At 43.8% G+C, this 22,263-nt stretch overlaps 1 protein-coding gene across 1 annotated transcript in view; it reads left to right on the top strand.

Moving 5' to 3' along the window:
* LOC134532307 (low-density lipoprotein receptor-related protein 4-like) overlaps window positions 1–22,263 on the top strand; it is an 86,844-nt gene that overhangs the window by 9,394 nt on the left and 55,187 nt on the right. The window contains exons 2-6 of the mRNA XM_063368725.1: window positions 310–963; window positions 3,653–3,782; window positions 15,257–15,366; window positions 20,250–20,412; window positions 21,724–21,874. Of these exons, the coding sequence (XP_063224795.1) occupies window positions 310–963; window positions 3,653–3,782; window positions 15,257–15,366; window positions 20,250–20,412; window positions 21,724–21,874 (1,208 nt within the window). The remainder of the gene's footprint in view (window positions 1–309; window positions 964–3,652; window positions 3,783–15,256; window positions 15,367–20,249; window positions 20,413–21,723; window positions 21,875–22,263) is intronic.

Here is a 22,263-nt window from a genome sequence, read left to right as displayed (position 1 = left end):
TGTCTGGTGACAAGCGTGGGTATGTGACGGCAGGAGCGGCAGAGAGCCAACCCCAGGTGCCAGAGGAGAGAACTAGAGTGCACATGGGGATGTGTCTGGTGACAGGTGGGGTTATGTGTCGGCAGGAGCGGCGGAGAGCCAAGCCCAGGTGCCAGAGGAGAGAACTAGAGTGCACATGGGGATGTGTCTGGTGACAGGCGGGGTTATGTGTCGGCAGGAGCGGCGGAGAGCCAAGCCCAGGTGCCAGAGGAGAGAACTAGAGTGCACATGGGGATGTGTCTGGTGACAGGCGGGGTTATGTGTCGGCAGGAGCGGCGGAGAGCCAAGCCCAGGTGCCAGAGGGCACGCTGCCGCCGCGCCCCTACGAGGGCCCGCTGTACCACCGAGGCGCGCCGCGCGGCCCGCCCCAGATGCACGGCGGGGTGATGCCCATGCACGCCCTGCCGCCGCCGCCCAGACAGCGCATCCTGTACAGCCGCTACGGGCCGGACGGCGTGCCGGTGTACGTGCTGGCGGACGGGCGCGAGGTGCCCATGCACTTCTTCCCGCACGTGTACGGCCACGACCAGGAGGAGGAGGAGGAGGAGGAGGAGCTGGCCAGGAGCCGCGCGGCGGGCGGGGGCCGGGGCTCGCGCTACGGGGCGCTCCCCGAGCACGAGCTGGCCCGGGTGGTGGGCCCCGCGCGCCAGCAGCAGCAGCCCGAACACCCGTGCGGGGGGGCCTGCGCCGAGGACGAGTTCCCGTGCCTGGCCTCGTGCACGTGCGTGCCGGCCGCGTGGCGCTGCGACGGCGACGCCGACTGCGCCGACCAGGAGGACGAGCTGGGCTGCGGCGAGGCGGGCAGCCGCTGCCTGCTGTCGGAGCGCCAGGTGCGCTGTCCGCGCACGCACAAGTGCATCAAGGAGGAGTGGCTGTGCGACGGCGAGGACGACTGCGGCGACTTCTCCGACGAGACCCAGTGCGGTGAGCGCTACCTGCCGTCCCGACCATCTCCGCTGTCATCTTGCTTTTCCATACCTGCTTCATCTTACTCTGATCCAAAACAGTTTTAAAACCAAACTTTTTAAAATAATCCTGCACGTTAAAACTTGGTCCCACAAGCCACGTTTTTTTTCCCACGTCATTACATTTATCTAAGGACTATTTCTACAATTTTAAATGCATGTGCATCAGTATTACTTTCCAACTGGTTCCATTTTGAAATAAATAATTTTTAAAAAATGTTATAACTGTAACATCCAGAATTTTTCCTTCAAAGATCAGTTAGTGGTTTTTTAATTCGCAATATTTGAACTGGTCCAGGTACTATTTCTTACTGTTCCTCACGTGTTTGATGTTTCATTGACAATGTTCCAACTTCAGCTGCTGCTTGCTTACAAGGTCCTCTGACTTTCCACCGATGTGTCCTGGTCTTCAACCAGAGGCCATGAGTCACCATGAAGTCTTTTCATCTACATTCTCTTGTCAGTTTTTGGGGGGAACCTTTCGCTTAGGTCCATTTTCCGAAACTGAAATACACAATAAATGACTGGGATTTCCTTAAGCTCAGCGTCTTGAATCCCTTGTGTTGGCTTCATTCCAGAGATAATTGTTGTTCGTCCGGAGTCAGGCAATGCCCCAGCAAACAATGTCTTAAGGTGCGGCCCGAAACGGATATTCCAGGATGCTAAAGTGAATGCCCTAAGTTATGTCCGTAAGCCCAGCGCCCAGCGTGCTGGCGAGAGCCTCGGGTGATGCTACTAGCGTCATTGTGGTTAGTAAACAACATTGCCTGCCAGTAGTTGTTAATAAAACTGTAGGGACAGGACTGGCCAAAAACTAATGATGAGATGGCTGGCGCGTACACGCTGTGCAGTACTAATTTTCTATGGCCCCAACAAAATCAAAAAATATTTGTCTTGCAGTACACAACTTGCAAACGGTTTGGCAAATTGTCTAATTGCACCTACCACTTTGTCAGAATTTCGATTGAATTAGTGTTTTATGTGACGTGAATTGTGCATTAAAACAAGAACCACAAAAAATTACAGCTTTGCATGTAACAATGTTAACATAAACTATTGTTTGTTGTGTACTACTTGTAACCAAATGCAAGTGTTTTGTTTACATTACCTATTTGAGGTTGGCAGTTCTATTAGCAAGAACACTGTCCATTTCTTTGCCAAGTTCCTCTCGATATTCTTTGGTGCCGCCAATTAGTATTTTTGGCACAATTCTAAATTTGAATTTTTGAAAAATTCTGTCGCCAGTTATTTTATTTTCTTGCTGCAAAAACTTAAAATTGTTCCTCCTCCTGTACACTCCAGTTTATCTTTGTCAGGCCTGTCTCCCCAATCCTTCCAAGCATATAATTTTGCCTACCATTTAATGACCCAGCATGGCTATCGTTTTATCCCCGTCTTTGTGCACGTACGTCACCTGAAATTCGCCTCCGAGCCGTGACAAGAACTGCTATGTCCTGCAAGCTATCGTGGCAGGCTGTTTCTAATACCTCGCCTGACGTGAGCATATGTCAAATTGTCCCTTAACCACGTGGTTGTGCACTGAGGCTAAGGCGATGGGATGTATAATATCAATGTGGACCCAGGACCACTAGGGCACCAATTCGGTGAGCTAGGATGGAACCTTAACCTTACCACATGAACTTGATGCCCTAGTGAACACGGTCACCAAGAACTCTTTGTCGCTAAGTGCTTGATACCAAACCCTTGAGTTCTGTTTACTTCAGTAGTTGGAAGTCATGCACATATGCGAATATGTGTTTACATAAATAAATTTGTCTTGTTTATATTTTTCCTAAATGTTGTGCAGTCGTCAGTTTTCTGTGAAAGGATCTGTAGACCCTGATGCTGTACCTGGTCGATAGTATGTTCATTCAAATGGAGGATTCACATTTCGACATAATCTTCAGTTGCTGGAATATCACTCGGTAACTTCTCTGGAGCCCAGGTCGTGTATCAACAGTGAGTTTTTCTATTCTCGACTTGTTGTCCATATTTTATTATGCTAACTCGTATCAATCTCTGAAGAAAAAATATTCTCCTGCTTTTCGCACAATCCGTACATTCCTAAATTGTACACTAGTAACGACAATCCACACCATAGCCTATGTTGAAAGATGAGGGAGGAAGTAAACTTGATTGCCTATGGCTATCTGTAAAATATTTAGGTCGTTCTCCTCACTTGACTTGCATCAGTTAATCAATATCAGTTCTCTTCAAGTTCTCTTTCAGTATATTGTTACCGGCATGTTGTCTGGACTAGATACACTCGACCGGCCAATTAGAAACCTGTCAGTTCACCTGAATGTCTATGACTGTCTTACAGAATGGCAGTCTGCACTAGATGCAGAGCTGGGAATAGTGATGGTTGTTGGTGGTGTATAGCTGGCTGGAGGGGTTGTAGTGATGGCTGAATGGGATGTAGTGATGGCTGAATGGGGGTGTAGTGACGGTTGAATGGAGTGTAGTGATGGCTGAAGGGAGTGCAGTGATGGCTGTAGGAGGTGTAGTGGTAGTGGTGACTGAATGTGGTGTAGTGACGGCTGAATGTGGTGTAGTGATGGCTGAAGGGAGTGTAGTGACGGCTGAATGGGGTGTGGTTATGGCTGAAGGTAATGCAGTGATGTCTGGAGGAGGTGTGATGCTCGCAGGGGTGAACCTCAACTGCACGTCGGAGGAATTCCAATGCAACAACGGGCTGTGCATCCGCAGCTCGTGGCGCTGCGATGGTGACGACGACTGCAAGGACTCCTCCGACGAGTTCAACTGCACCAGGAAGACGTGAGTACCTCATGCTGTATGTGTGTGATTACTGCTTTAGCCTGGGGCACAGCTGGTGCAAGTGGTCTTGGAACGTGCCGCGTGTAGCATGAAGCAATCCTCTTCATGTTTATTCCGAAAATTAAGGTGGTTTGCGGGAAATATCATCAGATATCCTGGTAAAATAATCGTGTGGAAGGCACGTCCTTCAACCCTCTCATCGTGGGTGACAGCAGTGTGATCAGTCAGCTGATTCTCTCTCGGGCTTTCCCAAAGATGGGCCGTACGCCGATATTATGCCTTGTCATCAGGACTCCCCAACTGGGCTAAGAAGGCGCGCAGAATAAACGGGTCTTGGGCCATCTGAGGTTTTGACCACAACACCGAAGAAGCACGGAATAAAAAGTAAAGTAAAACTGACACAAGTAGTAAAAAAATCCCAGGAAGGGAGAAAAATAAGATTCATGCAAGCAGACAAGAGTAAATCAGAACCAGTTAGTGTAGGTAAGAAGTGTGCAGACCTAGATGAAATATTTCTTACGAACCATCCGAAAGTGAAGAATTGAAAATAGCTGAATTATATTATGACTATTATTTATATGATATCGACCCACCCGAGAACAATGGCTTGTGTGTCGTATGAACAATTAACAAATGTGCAGATCTGTTCAGTGTTCTAGTTGATCACATTCAGAATATAGTGGGTGGGACACACCATATTGTTATAAATGTGATTTTTGTATTAAAATTCAGTAGCTGAGAAAATAATGTTGCTTAAATAGCTGACAGTAATAAAAGAGTAATATAAGTATTTAAATTATTGGGCTTAAGTTTTTTTAAGACATAAGTCATCTCAAACTTTATCACCCCCTCTTTTAAGTCATGCAAGATTTAAAGGAATATTTTTTTATAATTATGGTGGTTATTGTTATGTTATGAGTTATTATTTTTTTACGAAATGGCGGTATTACCTCAGCGAAGTAGCACGATTACTCCGCACATTTGGGTAATACCGTCAAGTGCAGTGTTTGTAATTCCATAAAATATCGTTCGTATCGATAAAGTATACGTAGAGAACGGAAAAATTCGCGGATTCCTTTCGAGACAGGCTGGAATCCAAACTCGTTTAGCTTAATGCTGCGTCAGTGATTGGACCGCAATTTACCTTAAGGACTCTGAGCCAATGGCAAACACTCAACAAAAGAAGTATCCAATCATAAGAATCGCAGTAAACAGGTGTCCCGAGTCGGTAGCCAATGACCAGGTGATAGTTGCCCGAGTACATAGAGAATCGTGGAGTCTATCATAGTGGTCATTGAAATCGCGATTTTTTCCAGTCCCTAAGTATACGTATAGACAAGGGACATGAAACGAATAACCCGTGGACAATCTTTCAGGTTCTATTATTAGTTTTTTTAAATTATTTTTCATTAATTATAATATTTTAAAAAAATACGTTCTCCCTTAAGGTGGCACCACACTGCCTCCACTTCCCCCCAGGGCCGTTACAAGGTATCGCCACAGTTGTTGGCGGATGGGGGGTGGAGGGGGTGCGAGGGACCAGGTCGCGCATGCGCTCTGCGCCGCTCCCTCGCGCCGCTATCGACCCGGCGCGGGGGACTCCCCCTCCACCGCCCCTCCTCCCCACCACCCCTCCTCCTGGTCACCGCGGGGGCGCGGGCCAGAGCCCTCCGGCAACCAGAGACACGTCTTTTGCAGTCGTTGTAAAGAGACTGTGACAGACTGTTGTCTCCCGGTCGTAACCAGGAAGCACTATGTTTCATTCCAATGCATTCTTTGTAACATATTTCACGCCTATTTCTTTCAAATCTATATAAATATATATATATAATGTTCCGTTTGTTTGTTTCTTATACCATTCTACAGCGTAACTTGCTATCTGGATTAATTTTTTTACACCCTTGACCTTCGGAACACGAGAAAAGGTCGATACAACCGCCCGTTGAAGCGGAAATTTGATACTTCTTGATGAAATTTCGCTTCTGCATTGTTTATGCTTTCACCTCGTCTTCGTGAAAACGGAAATTGCGTTGATTGTTTATTATTATTATTATTATTATTATTATTACAAACGCGGCCATGGCGCGCCCAGGATGAGGGACGTGCGTTAACGAGCTAGTTACATGTAAATTAAAGTTACTTAAGTTTCGACGCTCTGTCGGTTGAACACAAACCAACTTGTCTTATTTTGGGGTTCCCCTCCCCCACCTTTTTTTTCGTCAAGATTGTTACGTGCAAGTTGTTGATTTAAGGTTGTTTATTTTTTGCCTGAGGACGGGAACAGTTCTCAGTTCCCGAAACGTCGTAACTGTTTTGTCTTATGAAGCCTGCTGTTAACCAGGGTTGGCGAATTTGAAAAAAAAACCTTCCTAAATCATTTTATCACCATCGCAAGAAGAACCATTCAACGAATGCAAGTCGCAGTCGGGTATTTAGTTCCATGCAAACACTGCTACTGTTGCTATTCTGGTCAGGTGGTTGTACAAGCAAGACTGTTTAACTCCCACAAAGCACTTTAGTAGAAAGAACAGCTTGTGACGATGCCAAAAAATCGTTGCCACTCACTGGGGCCGAATGGACCAGAACCAGGAGGGAAAGGAAGAAAGCCTGGCCTAGTACGAGTAGTGCAGGCATCACCGATAGTTTTTTTTGACGTGACAGCGTCTAATAAATCGATAAACGCCGGCTGCACGCACGAAAATGTGTCCCGTAACGCACATTGTCCTGTTACGCACATTGTCCCGTTACGCACATTGTCCCGTTACGCACATTGTCCCGTTATGCAAATTGTCCCGTTGCGCACGTTGTCCCGTTACGCGCATTGTCCCGTTACGCTCATTGTACGCTTGCGCCGCTTATATCTCTCTTCCACTCGATTGGAACAACCATCCATTTGACTTTTTCGAGGCACATTAAACTTGAAACACTCCCATTCGTTTCCTACTTTTCCTATCATCGTCCTATCCTTAACAGAATAACACAGATTGGAAGAAGTTAAATAGCAAACATGTATAAAAGTTATAGTTAAAATAATCTCTTCGTTAAAGTAATAAACATATTTGAATGAATGAGTGCAAATAAAAGTAAATTTATCAATTAAATTGTAGGTTTCATTTCACTCCTTTGTATCCATACAAAATAGTGATAATTCAATAAAAAATATTCAATTTTATTCATAAATGTATGCAATCATTTCACGTTATCGTCCGTAAACCGACTTTACAGACAATCATTTTTTTTTTTAACTAACACGACGTATTCACATCAGAAACTGGCAGCCGTGCCCCGACACAGCCCACCCCAGTTTTCATGCTTCGTCTAGTGTAACCGAGCAGCCAGGGGAAACAGGCGAGGGCAGAGGGACCACGCCCCCCTCCCCCTGGTTGCACCGGCGTGTTCGCGGCGTCACTCTCGGAGTATGCTCTGGGGCTTGCAGGCTCTTGGTTACCCAGGCGGCCCAGACGGGGCGCAACAATTGTCGCTGATCGGCCAAAAAAATTAATGGTATATTTTAGGTAATTCATATTTGAGAAATGTTACACAGACATACTTAATATGACGTAATGAACTTAAGTAACACAACAAGAAGAAACCATGATGACCGTGCACATGTAACAAGCTCACACACGTGATTTTATCAGTATTCACTCGTCGTCTCGCTGTGTTGGCCACCCTGGCAAAGACTTTAACATTTTCATCACCCAACTGTTTACCATAATTTGAACAGGATGTTGGATAACTCCAGCCCAACTTATTGCTGTCCCTTGCTGACACTAGTTTAGAGGTTTGGTAGTGCGTATTTGTAATATCCCTGAACATTTTATTTACTTCGTGCCTCTTTACTGCGGACATTATACACGCTAACTCGCACCCCCAAAAGTAGTATTCACACCTACTCGAAATCATTTTTCAGTGTGTATGTCCGATTAACGATTGTTAAACACTATAATTGAACAAACTCTACGGTATTGGCGCTAATAAACAGGCGGAGTAACGCACGGGGAAGGATGGAGCACGAGATGGGATGAAGCACCAGTCAGAATCGAGCATGAGGCAGAGTATAGCAACTGGCAGGATGAAGTACGAAGTGAGATGGAGCACAAGGATGGACAAAGTACGGGGCATGGTGAAACACGAAGCATAATGGAGCACGAGATAAGTTGAAGCACCTGTCACATGAAGCATGAGGCAGGATGAAACATCAGGCATGATGGATCACCAGGCAGGATGGAGCACCAAAAAGTATAGAGCACCTGGCATATTGAAATACTAGGCTGAATTGAGCACCAGATTGACTATAGAACAGGGCGGGAATTAGCACAAGGAAGAATAGAGACCAGGCAGGATGGAGCACCAGGAAGAATATAGCACCGGGCATATTGAAGTACTAGACGGAATTGAGCTCCAGGCAGGATGAAGCATCAGGAAGTTTAAAGACCAGGCAGGATGGAGCACCAGGAAGAATATAGCACCAGACAGTATGGAGTACCAGGAAGAATAGAGCAAACAGGCAGAGTGGATGCAAGACAGAGTATAACACCAGGCAGGATGGAGCACCAGGAAGAATATAGCACCTGGTATATTGAAGTACTAGACGGAATTGAGCACCAGTAAGAATAGAGCACCGGGAAGAATATAGACCAGGCAGGATGAAGCACCAAGAAGTTTAAAGACCAGGCAGGATGGAGCACCAGGCAGGATGGAGCACCAGGAAGAATATAGCACCAGACAGTACGGAGCACCAGGAAGAATATAGACCAGGCAGGATGGAGCACCAGGAAGAATATAGCACCAGACAGTATGGAGTACCAGGAAGAATAGAGCAAACAGGCAGAGTGGGTGTAAGACAGAGTGAGCACCAGGCAGGATGGAGCACCAGACAGTATGGAGCACCAGGAAGAACAGAGCGAACAGGCAGAGTGGGTGTAAGACAGAGTGAGCACCAGGAATCGTGACGGTGAACTGGTGAGCGCTGAGGGTTGCTGGCCGTCGCTGGATCCGCGCGACCCGGACATGAGAAGACTACCGGTGTAGCGGCGTGATAAGGGGGGGGGGAGGGGGGGTCGTGGAGCTGCGAGGTATCGATCCTGGATGCTGCCTGCTCCAGCTGCCCGCGTACACCGCCTGCCCCAAGCTTTGAGCTCGCCACCGCCTGCACCAAGTGTGCGCTCCTCTACCCGTCGTATTTACCAACAGTGGGGTGACCGCTGTTCTAAAACCCTACCAGCCTGGTCAGCTGGGAGAGGTTTGGTAGGCCTCCACCGGACCGCGGGTTCACTGGGTGATTGAGGGGTCCCAGTGTGAGAGCGGGAGACTGGGGTAGGCGCTAGAAGTGATGACAACTCCGGAGGGCTAAGGGAGCATCCAACTTTCTGGTTAGCTGAGTGGAGTGGGGGGCCGGAGGTGGTGCATAAACTGAGATGGGTAGCCTCAGTCCCTTTGCATAGCCAAAAGCTCTAACGCTCTTCCTGGTTGCGTATGCGGCGTATCCGCATCCACGCCCGTGGGGGCCCCAGGGCGGTAGGGCCTTACGGCTAAGAGCGCTGGGTTATCAAAGAAAAGGGGGGGAAACCCCTGATGACTTGACTTGTTCTAAAACCCCTTCATTTGTAAGCATCAACCACGTTTACAGACTCTTCTTTCGGAATATACACTAATAATATCGCGCGTGTGAGCTTGTTACGTGTGCACGGTCATCATGGTTTCTTCTTGTTGTGTTATTAAAGTTCATTACGTCATTTTATGTATGTCTGTGTAACATTTATCAAATACGAATTACCTCAAATATATCATTAATCTTGTCGTGCTATTAAAAACACACAAATAGTGTCATTTTGAACAGGTTTGCTCAAATGAAGGCCTGTTGAATCTTAAAGTATGTATTATTCCCACAAATGTTGGTACTGATTGGCAAAATGAAGTTTTTTTAGGTATATGTAAAAAATACTACCTATTGCAGCCGTTACCATGGTGTGACTTCCGGAAAATGTTTAAAAAGTTTTTTTTTCAATTCATGGTCCATAGACCCAAAAAAATCGTCGAATAAAAAGTGTATATATAAATAGATGTACTATAAAATCCGTTATGGTTTATTGTAAAACTCCTAAACTTTATCTAAAACTTTTGGCTGAAACAATTTTTGATGAAACGAACTATTACCTTAAAAAAGGGGTTGAAATTAAAAATTAATAATTTTGTATAAAATTCATCTAAATTTATTTGTAACCATGAAAATATTACCTTTAACCTTTGTCCAAAAGAAAGGATAATACGACACATTTCTTTGCAGGTTCCTTTGTCCCGCGCGGTTAAAAGCGAGCATTTCAAGATGTAGAGGCAGTGCCCTGGGGCATTGTTAGTCCCTCCCCAACCCGGACCCATCCCAAACATTACATTCCATTCGTGTGCAAGCATCTTAGATCTCGGCGTACGGCCCAAGGCAGGAGTAATTTCGTGAATATGCAACGGAAGTCGACGAACGGAAATGTAACACTAAGATGGCGGACCCACGGGTGGCAACATAAACCCGCATATAGTCACTTCCATAAACATCGCGGTGCATACCAAACGTATTGGTGTGCCAAAAGAAAATGTACGATAGTGGATCTACCCTAGAATATATTTGGCAAACTAAAATAGTCATAGTTGTAAAATACCAATAAAAAACTGGTGTTACAATGATTATAATACATATTCCGTTATGTAAACGGGCTCAGTATCACAGTGGTAGAGAGCGTGTTTGTAAACCTCAATGGCCATGGTTCAAAACTCATTACTGAAAAAAAAATTAATATTTTTGATAACATTTAATATAATATTATATAATAATGTTGAATCAGCTCAGTAAGGTTAAGGTTTGTTTGTAGTAATTATTCACAGACTGATTTCAGTCGTTTGAGCAAAAACAAATATACAAATGTATACTTAGTGTTTTAATGTGTGTTTTAAAATGTTTCATGTTAATATTTTAGAAATGCCTTAGAAGTAAAACTTCTAACGCGCGCGGAAACTTTAAAAACTTTAACTGTTTGGTGAATTCTAACATGTTGGACAGTGATTTTATAAAATTACTTGATGAAAATTTTATTTGAAAATATGAATAACATGAGAACACATGGATTTGCTCGTTACCGAAGTTAGATGTCTACACATCTCTGACGTGTATTGAAAGATTCGAGCACATAATTTTTTTATTAATTTAGGTTTTTTTTGGAGGGGAGGTAATTTCCCAGAAACCGGCCACTGCTCCCACTGGGTCTCTGATGGCATTATTCGTCCGCCTCGTCCAATCCCGTGCCCGCGTATGACTATACGCAGCAGGGGGCGAGTGGTAACCCCTCTTCCGCCCCGTGAGCAGGGAATGCAGGCCGCCCGCACAACATAACTGCTCGCCGCGTTGCATACTCGGGCAGTTCCAGGCGTTGCGTCCCTGGAGAGGCCCGTTCTTCCCACACCCCGGGGAGTCGTCTCCAGCCAACCCCAAGTCTTACTCGTCTGTGGGTAGCTGCAGTCGTCCTCCATATATGGTCCTGAATCTTCTACCAAGACAGTGCCCAAAGCTACGGTTCGACTGTTCTAGTAATCCAAGCGATTATTGTAAACTTTTAACAAATACACCATTTTAAAGCTTTAAAAATATTCCAAAATCTCTGTTTAAAGTGCAGTTTACGTATGGCCCTTCATGTTTATTTAATTTGTAAAGTTATTTTCGAAAACTTTTAATAAATATTTATCCAACACTTTGATTTATATTGCATATTTTGCATAGTACACGCAAAATCTTTTTTTTTTTTTTTACTTTAAATTTTACCACGTATAATGGTGTTTATGAAACTCTTGTATTGGTTTACCGAGAATATGCTGCAACAACTGCGTTTGCAGAAGTCATGTTCAAGGAGCGCTGCGAGCAGGACTTAACTGCACCTTCTCGATGTGACGCATGATGTTTGCGGCGGTAAACTTGTGATATGAAACTATAAAACTCTGATATTACCACTGTACTACATTTCAGCTTGGGAAAAAAATCATCCAATTATTAATTTAACTTTCAAATAGTAATTTAATTATTTTAGTTTAATTTAAATTCAAAGCAAATTTTAGAAACCTCTATTTCGTGGGAGTAAAGTCGCCCCAGACCTTGCAACTGCACCAGTGTCGCGGTACGTACACAAAACTGCTACGCTCGGAACGCTGTAGCGCTTCAATAGATTACGCTATCCTCCTTTAAAACATGTCGCTTTAAAGCTTAAGAAATATGTAACAACTTTATTTTAAGTTATAACGTCGAAACCTTTATTTTGCCTGAGATAAAATAAATATTTCATGACTTAATCGATTTATATATTACCTTTGTTATTAACACTTGAATTTTTTTACATAAGTATGTATAGTAGCCTCTTTTTTTAGATTATTTTGATGGATTTATAGACAGTCTACTTTTAAAACTGTTTAAATGGTTAGCATTTCAATGGACTGCTGTAAGTCTCTGTCATCTAGTGCCTAATTGCAGTTTCTATTGATACGCACAAGTCTACAGCGGTAAACTTTAGGTTTGTTATTAAGCATAGTCGATTATACCTCTGTGCAAAAATTCAGCTTTAGGCACATTTTTCACAGGTTTAAACCTTTACTTCCTGAGAAAATAGTATTTTACTAGCCACAGAAACATAAAAGGTTCTGTTTTTTTTTTTTATTAAGGGGGAGACAAATGAACCATGTTGTTTTAAACAGTTTTTATGCTGTAATGTTTTTTAATATTTGAATATTGAAAACTGTATTTTATTAAGGTCGAGATTACACATAAAGAAATGTTTAAAGACCATAATATATATTGTCTGTCGACTGCATTACTACACATGTAAGCATTTTCAAAAAATATTTAAATACTAAACGCCAGTGACTTCACAGAGGAAATCTGTTTGTAGCAACTTGTCTCTTTAAGCCTGAGATAACATTAATTTATGAACTACCTTTAACAAAGACAAAATTTGAAAATTAAATTATATGAAATTGTTATTGCTTGAAAACTGTTCAAACTAACATGGCGTATTTGTGTTCGTGTCTCTCCTTAAGTTCAAATTATAAACTGTCGTACATCGTCCTGCCAACAACGGCGATCCTCCACGGCTTGTGCTTGGCACTGGGATCCCCACATATCTTAGAAAGTCACAGCTTAGAACAGTCATAACTTAGAAACACACAACTTATAAACATTCTAACTTAAAAAGTCATAACTTATAACTAGCATAACTTAAAAACACACATCTTACAACTGTCTTAACTTAGAACACACAACTTATAAACATTGAAACTTTAAAAGTCATAACTTATAACTAGCATAACTTAAAAACACACATCTTACAACTGTCTTAACTTAGAACACACAACTTATAAACATTGAAACTTGAAAATTTATAACTTATAACTAGCATAACTTATAAACACACATCTTAGAACAGTCGTAACTTAGAAACACACAACTTATAAACATTGTAACTAAAAAAAAGTCATAACTTAGAAACACACATCTTACAACTGTCGTATCTTAGAACACACAACTTATAAAAATTGTAACTTAAAAAGTCATAACTTATAACTAGCATAACTTAAAAACACACATCTTACAACTGTCTTAACTTAGAACACACAACTTATAAACATTGAAACTTTAAAAGTCATAACTTATAACTAGCATAGCTTAGAAACACACAACGCCGAAACGCGCAACTTCGAACCTTCGTAACTTAGACAGTTATATTTTGTGTTTTTCTAAATGACGTGTTTCTAAGTGGTGTGGTTGTTTCCGAGTCATGACGGCGCCCCCGTGCCTGGTCACGTGGCAACAGTGTCGCGTGGCGCGAGGGGGCCGCTAATCTCCGGCTGGCGCGGTCACTCCTGCGATGCTCTAAATATCTGTGTTATTAATCTCGCGGCGCGGCGCGGCGCCAGTCAGGCCTGCCAACCGCCTGGGTCGTCCCTCGCTGCAGCCACGCCTGAGCTGCGGCGAGTCACCTGCCAGACGTGGCAACACCGCCTGTGCGGTTCCACAGTGCTCTCTCCTAACTGCGCGTCAGCCAGGTGTCGGCTTTATTTTATTTATTTATTTATTTATGTTGTAACATGTCCACCAACAGCCGAGGGCTTTAGCGGTGGGCACGACACATATATACAAGAACTACATATAAACAATACAAACAAACAAATAAAGTTTAAAATATACCTATTAAGGATAAACATCAAAATATAAAACACATAAAAGAAATACAAAACACAGACATTTTAATAAAATTACTAATTGCCGACATTGTAATAAATTTGATAAGAAAATAACACATATTATAGGCTTATGTAAAAAAATAATTACATTATATAGCTACACTTTTACAGATTAAGATTATCAATTTTATTGAAATTAGAAATGAGTCTAAAAATTATATCATTCTTTTAATGGTATGTACATGTCTGACATTTAAATTTTAAAAAATGATAAATAGTTGTGTGCTTTCTTTTCATACGAAATTACTCGTTGAACCAACATTTCTTTTTATATTCGTCGTATCCTGTGCTTCTTGCTTTATTTTTGACGTGTCAACATCTTAGCTCGCTCGGTATACGCCGTTCGGTAGGATTAATTTCGTTATAGAATCGGAAGTCGCGTAGAACGGAAATTTGTGACCACGGTGCTATCATCTGGAGGTTTGCAAACATAAAATCCAATGAGGATCGCAGGTTTCCGCGGCCATTGTCTGGAGTCGCCTGGCGTCGAAAAGGCAAAGATTTCGCCGACGTCTCGGTGGAACCTTGCAGTCGCCATCTTCGGGGTAGCAGTTACATACAACCCAGACATGACAGCTGTTCGTAAGATAGTCGATAGTTATCGCTCGTAAGTGTTGCTTACTCAAGTGAATGGTACAGTCGCAACCATGATGGCCCCCACAAGGGTGGGGCTGGGTGTACCCCTGGGTCCAGTGTGTGAAATAAATATACATGACTTGATGTAAGCTTTTGGACATACGCCATTGTTAAGCACATGTATGTCTGTAGAAGAAAACTACAAAAAACACGAATTAATTTGTCTTTTGTGTTTTTTGTAGTTTTCTTCTACAGACATACATGTGTTTAGCAATGGCGTATGTCCAAAAGCTTACATCAAGTCATGCACTCCCATTGCACAAATCTTTCAAAGATAATATAAATATACATCATTGCTGTGGTTATTTTAAAGTAAAATAAATTTTATGAACAAAGCTTAGTTTAGACTTATAAAATAGTAACCATAATTATAGGACTGCCCAGTATTTTCAGGTTAGATAACATTCTAAAAAGAGTGTAGGTAAGAAATAAACCACGCAATTATAACGCAGCACGTGACTGTACAACTGGGTCGAGGGCCCATGCTGGAACGTGGAGGTGGTGGTCGCGCCCAGGAAGCGAGGCTCCAGCCCCGGAGGACGTGTGTGTGCGTGTGTGCGCAGGTCGTGCGTGGACAGCGAGTTCCAGTGCTCTGACGGCAGCTGCATCTCCGTGACGTGGAAGTGCGACCAGGAGCCGGACTGCTCTGACGGCTCTGACGAGCTGGAGTGCGGTGAGTCTCCCCCTCCGCCGCCTCCCTCTTGCGTTCCTCCAGCGGTGGTGCTGCTTGCACTGTGTGGCGTTCAGAAACCTCCACATCGGACAAAAAACGGGGGGTTGTCTGTAAAGTCGGTTTACGGACGATAATTTTACGTGATAACGTCATAAGAAAACATTGATGAAAAATTTGCATTCTTTTTTTTTAATTTTCAAATATTATTTACTGTTTTTTTGCAAAATTTAAATTTAAAATAATTTGTTAAATATAATCACGTAACAATTAGTTTAAAATGGCCGCTTTTAACCTGTTTTGATATTATAGAAAGATTTTCTCGTACGTTTGGTTTGGCCGGTTCTTGCGCACGCTCGGCTCAGGCGGAACGTGACAATTTTGTTCGTGCGTGCAGCCGGCGTTCGTCGATTTATAAGACGTTATCACGTCAAAAAAAAACGAGTACGCAAACACTCGTGAAACGAGCCGAAGTATAGACGGCACAGACGTAGCCCACGCGGTGAGCTGACAACGGCGAGCCAGTTGAAACAATCGTTGGGTTTTGGGTTCGTATTTTGGTCGCTGTGTTGTCGGAAGATCGGTTTTTGTCTTTATTGTAGCTGCTGTCTGGTCGTTGTCAGCCCAATGTATTTTTTTTTCTGTGCTGTCTGTGCATTCAACCTATGACATCGACTTATTATTGCTTGTTTTCTGTGTGTTTGCGTATTTATTTATTTTGTGTCCGGTGTTGAGGCTTCTCTATGACATACGGTGTCGACCAGCAATAGTGGTGTTTAATAAATTATAATTATAATTCAGTCCTCTAGTTGATCCTGAGGTGAAACTACTGGTGGCCACTATTTAATGCCCTTTACAAGTCACTGCAAGCAGATGACTGACATAGCTTTTCCAGGAAACATCGCCCCAGAAAAAAAAACATTTATAACGCGTCCCTTGAAGAAATCATCATTTAAAAAATTTTAGAAACATTGCAACTGCGTTGTGCCAGCACAGCATATACAGGGTGAGTCTGAATTTCCACCGGCAAACTTAGGCCGCAGTTTCATCGTGTAAAAATAAGTTGAAAACTTACACACGACATATGGTCGAAAGTGCTACCCAAGACGTGTATACGCCTTTTAAGTTGCAACTGAACCAGTCGTTTATTGAAAATAATAAGTAATAACATGCCAAGTGTCTGAGTAAGTGTCTTGTGACGTGGTGACTTCCAGAATTGGAATTCATTCCTCGCAGTTTACGTGATAAATTTTGTCAACTGTGGTACAGAAAGTAAATCGACCTTTAATCATCAAGTTATGTGTTATGAGAATATATTTCCTCACAAATAAAGGTGAGAATACATTTTTTTTCACGTGGTGTTTGAAGATTCATATGGTTTCTTCGATATTCATATTCATGTGCAATAAGTTACGTCAGTGTTTTCTTCGAAATACTTTAATTTGTTTGTAAAATCACTTAACACTCAGTGTCCCTGATTTTAGGAAGCTGTTTCAAACGGAGTGTTGTGAGTGTTGTACACCTGCCAGGCGTTCTAAATGTTACACTGCGTTTTTTTCTCTCGAAACCGGTGGAATGAAGGGTAGTATAAAAAAATGTGACTTTTTTGTTACTTTTGACATCTAGATTAATAATCAACCTTTAAAAGCCACATAAATCCTCAGCTTAGCAACAATTTCTGGGGGGAAAAGGGTGTTACTCTAAATTATTTCAATTAATTTTACTTCAGCTGCAAGATTTGCAGTGTTTGTTTAGTTGGGACATTACCCAAACGCTTCACTTCAGACCATATATCGTAATACGTTTTCAGCTTATTTTTACGTAATTAACCTGCAACTGATGTTTGTCGGTCAAATTCAGACTCACTGTGTTCAAAATATATAAGCATAGTAGATGTTATATCCGTCTTTTAAAATCCATTTGTTAGGGAATATGTTGCTTCTAGCCATCACCTATAGCCTCCGGCACGGCCCTATCGAGTTGGCAGTACAATTCACTTTCAAACCACAAGCCCCATTGAAATATATGTCAATTTGATTCTCAGGAAGCGCTTAACTTTCCTCTCGCCTTGCCGACGATCATCTTTTCACTTTGTTTCCTGCTCCAAATTGACTGAAATCATGTCCCAATTAGTATATATATAGTAAAAATTCTGACTATATAGTCATGGTAAAGTCTGGTAGTAATTGAAGGTAAGTACACTCAATTTTCAGATAGCATCTTTTAACTTCATCTAGCTGTATATTTTGGTCTACAAAATAAACATCTCTTTACTTTTTACAATCAGGATTTTCTGCACAGGAAATGTGTATCCAGTGTGTTGATGTGGGGAAGAGCCATTTGGCTTCCTCCTCGGTCCACCTGATCAACACAGCAGCGCAGCATGGACCCACAGTCCATCGAGCTTGAGCACACAGTGGCCCAGCTCTGTCTTGGTGTTCAGTGAAGTGATAGGCCTCTAGTTCCTGTACCACTTCCTCTCCGAGGATAGCAAGTGCCTCCTCTGGTTGTTCTGCAACGCCCTGCCTACGATGAACGCATATATATATATATATATATATATATATATATATATATATATATATATATATATATATAGGGCCACTTTCTTAACATGGCCCTTAGTTATTTTGGACATGCATCCTCGAAGGTGTTCCAATCGCTTTTTGTTTTGGTAACAAAGCATTCTAAATTATGAAAAATTACCACCGTTTAGCACCTTGGTTGTAAGAAACTGGTACGAAATTACATCGCAGTTGGGACTTTTTCTAGTCAGTTGTCTCAGAATGAAAGCCCGACACTCTAACCTTACATCTCAATCAACAAGAGAACCTATGATCTTCGGTCATCCAAACCTCTTAGCTCTCCAGTCTCCAGGCTAGTACAGGAGATGTGTCACCCCTCAATGCATCTGCCCATCATAGGGATGTGGTACCTGATGACCATGCTTCAAGCATAGGAGCCATCTACTACCACCACGAGTCCCCATCACTCCGATCCGAGCTTACTAAGAAAACCTCATAAGGGATATTTGACCTTATGGGATCAGCCCATGGCACATCCAAATTTTGTATGGCACCTGTGTTCTTTCTCAGGCTGCAAGCCAACACGCTCACCTGATGGAAGTCCAGTACAAGACCCAGATATCCTCGCTTATTCACCTCAGACTCTCTCCGGGCATAGTTTTGCAACCAATTAAGGTCCGGGCCAGTATTACCACAGGGCATGGTTTGTTTCATGTCGATACCAGTCCTTTGAGTCATGTCGACCTGAGTACTCAGTAGTCTCACCCCTTGATTAGGGGTCAGTGACAGATTGATGTTCCTCACAAGATAACCTTTTCCGGCAACTGAGGATACATTAGGAGTGGGTATCTTCTAGCAGTTCCCATTTTAGTTAACACCATCCATGCCAACAGAAACAGCGGTGTGCAGAGGATATTTCTTGGCTTCATAAACCTTGGTGTCTTTCTCAGCAACCGATCTAATAATTCAATATACAGGCATCATCACATATTCGTATCAAGTCCACTTCAGACATTTGTTTTGGATTTGATTTGTCTCTGGTTGCATACAAAACCTTGGGGACATATTCTTGAAAGCAGACCATCAGTCGGCAGTAAAACAATGTTTCGACATGAGACGATCCAGATCAGATTGTTTTGCCTGTATACCTTCTAGTTAAATTGCGATCGCATACTGATAGTGCTCGCGAATTGAGAGTAGCGGTGAGTTGGTGCCAGGCTGGGAGCGCTGATGGATACATGTGTGTGCAGACTTGAAGACTCCTGCACGCAGCTAGGTGAGTGTAGCGGTGTGTTGGTGCCAGGCTGGGGGCTCTGATGGATACATGTGTGTGCAGAATTGAAGACTCCGGCATGCAGCTAGGTGAGTGTAGCGGTGATTGGTGCCAGGCTGGGGGCTCTGATGGATACATGTGTGTGCAGAATTGAAGACTCCGGCATGCAGCTAGGTGAGTGTAGCGGTGATTGGTGCCAGGCTGGGGGCTCTGATGGATACATGTGTGTGCAGAATTGAAGACTCCGGCATGCAGCTAGGTGAGTGTAGCGGTGATTGGTGCCAGGCTGGGGGCTCTGATGGATACATGTGTGTGCAGAATTGAAGACTCCGGCATGCAGCTAGGTGAGTGTAGCGGTGATTGGTGCCAGGCTGGGGGCTCTGATGGATACATGTGTGTGCAGAATTGAAGACTCCGGCATGCAGCTAGGTGAGTGTAGCGGTGATTGGTGCCAGGCTGGGGGCTCTGATGGATACATGTGTGTGCAGAATTGAAGACTCCGGCATGCAGCTAGGTGAGTGTAGCGGTGATTGGTGCCAGGCTGGGGGCTCTGATGGATACATGTGTGTGCAGAATTGAAGACTCCGGCATGCAGCTAGGTGAGTGTAGCGGTGAGTTGGTGCCAGGCTGGGGGCTCTGATGGATACATGTGTGTGCAGAATTGAAGACTCCGGCATGCAGCTAGGTGAGTGTAGCGGTGAGTTGGTGCCAGGCTGGGGGCTCTGATGGATACATGTGTGTGCAGAATTGAAGACTCCGGCATGCAGCTAGGTGAGTGTAGCGGTGATTGGTGCCAGGCTGGGGGCTCTGATGGATACATGTGTGTGCAGAATTGAAGACTCCGGCATGCAGCTAGGTGAGTGTAGCGGTGAGTTGGTGCCAGGCTGGGGGCTCTGATGGATACATGTGTGTGCAGAATTGAAGACTCCGGCATGCAGCTAGGTGAGTGTAGCGGTGAGTTGGTGCCAGGCTGGGAGCGCTGATGGATACATGTGTGTGCAGAGTTGGAGTCTACGGCATGCAGCTAGGTGAGTGTAGCGGTGTGTCAGTGCCAGGCTGGGGGCTCTGATGGATACATGTGTGTGCAGACGTGGAACCTCCGGCTTGCGGCGAGGGCGAGTTCCAGTGCGCCTACCCGCGCTGCGTGCGCCTGGAGTACCGCTGCGACGGAGACGACGACTGCGGCGACTGGAGCGACGAGGACGAGTGCGAGCCGCGCACCGGGGGCAGCTGTGGAGCCGCCGAGTTCCAGTGAGTTACTGCTGCCTCGCATTATTCACTTTTCCCCTGGCAGATTCCGACTGCTGGCGTCGCCCGCCAGATGTCAGCAGATGTCAAATGTTAAATTCTGTCTATGAATTTAACATTTGACATCGGCTGATTTTGGTTTGTTATTTTTGTGCTGGTGCAGTCATCCTTCCTGTACATTTTTATGGTTTCTCTGTGTCATAGCTGACAGTGAAACCCGCAAAGGCATACCTCCATTATTTTTTTCATTTTATGTTTGCTCAGAGTTTATCGTTACCTATGTTTCTATTTTAGTACTGTGTTTCCTGTTAACATTTTCAGAGTTTGCATCCCTTTGAATACAATATTGACAATCGATAATCTGGTAAAAGTGGAAATCTGGCCCATGGTCATCAAAAACTATTTTTCAGTAATATTTTATTTTAAAAATAATATCTTCTTTTGTTGTTGTTTATCGTCACATAGCGCTATGGACCCTCCTCCCTCTTGAAAGGATATGAATTCCCAAATAATTACTAAGGTACTTCAAGCAAAAGTTCTTACTTAAATTTGTACCTGTTAATATTGGAGTTCTAAAATTGGCTGTTCTGTGAGATTTTATTTAAGTGAGGCAGTATGTGTTTCTTTTAAAAAACAGATGTGGAGAAAAATTATTAAAAAAAAAAAAAAGGAATGTTATACTGGAAACACTGGACGCCCTGGTTCACACGGGAAGCCTTCATTTCACAGACGAGAGAGCCACACCCGAAGTTCCCCGAAGTTCATGCTCGCTTTTTTTTTCCGTACCACAACAGGTGTATTTATTTGGGGGAAAACGTTTACAGTATCTTTAATGAAGCTATCCTAACCAAATCAACCGCCCACAATGTTTCAAAGTATTTATAATGTAGCTAACCTAACCTAATTGACCATCAGTAGGGGCAGGCAATTTTCGCTAAAAGATCTGAACACTTATTAGACTGCAACAAGATACACCCGCACCTGTGGTTTCTTCCTTGTGATTGGCGGCCGTCTGCGAGAGAAGTCGTTGCCTTATTTTGAACCGAGCCACTCAGGACGCTTTTGCTTCCGCACCGGATCACTTGTGATTGGTGTTGTAAACACTCGATACGTACCTGGGAGAAACTCACCCAATCACGAAACACAGACGATGCTACAGTGTTTTTAACTTTCATCTAGTCTCGAAATCTTTTCGCGAAATTCGCATGCCCCTGACCATTAGTTATCATGATCGTGCGGTTGGCTCTCTCGTGTGTGAGAAGAAGAAGCACAGCGCAGGCCGTGGCCCTGAGGGAGCGGGTGTTGCCGTCGCAGGTGCAGCAGCGGCAAGTGCATCTCGGCGCGCTGGCGCTGCGACGAGGAGCAGGACTGCGAGGGGGGCGAGGACGAGCAGAAGTGCGTGGAGAAGAAGCCCAGGACCTGCGCCCCCGACGAGTTCCTGTGCGACGGCGGCAACTGCATCCTGGTCGGTGCCCCGCTTCCTCTCGCGCTCGCGTTTACAAGCAGGGACCGGAAACAATTCGCGGGTTCGGTGACCTCCAGGATGAACTCCATAGTTCTGCGTACACTCGGTCAAATGCCACCCACTCATTGGCTGCTGTCTTGCGAGACGTCCCAACGTAGAAGCCTGTTGGTTGGGTGTTTCTCATTGGCCCAGAGTCATCCAGGATAGTTGTGAGCCAATAGCAGAGGCAGCATTGAGGTATAACTATTTGTATTTTAGTCCGTCGCGAAATGAATTCTCGAATTTTTCCTGTCTCTGTTTATAAGTAGAGATCTGAAAAATTCGCGGATTCATTCCGTGAAATGCTACAATTTAAATAATTATACCTTAGTTCTGCTTCCGACATTGGT

Source organism: Bacillus rossius, chromosome 5 (genome assembly GCF_032445375.1).
Source record: "Bacillus rossius redtenbacheri isolate Brsri chromosome 5, Brsri_v3, whole genome shotgun sequence".
Taxonomy (NCBI): domain Eukaryota; kingdom Metazoa; phylum Arthropoda; class Insecta; order Phasmatodea; family Bacillidae; genus Bacillus; species Bacillus rossius.
The sequence above is the reverse complement of the archived record's forward strand: the minus strand, read 5'-3'. Positions and strand labels throughout refer to the sequence as shown.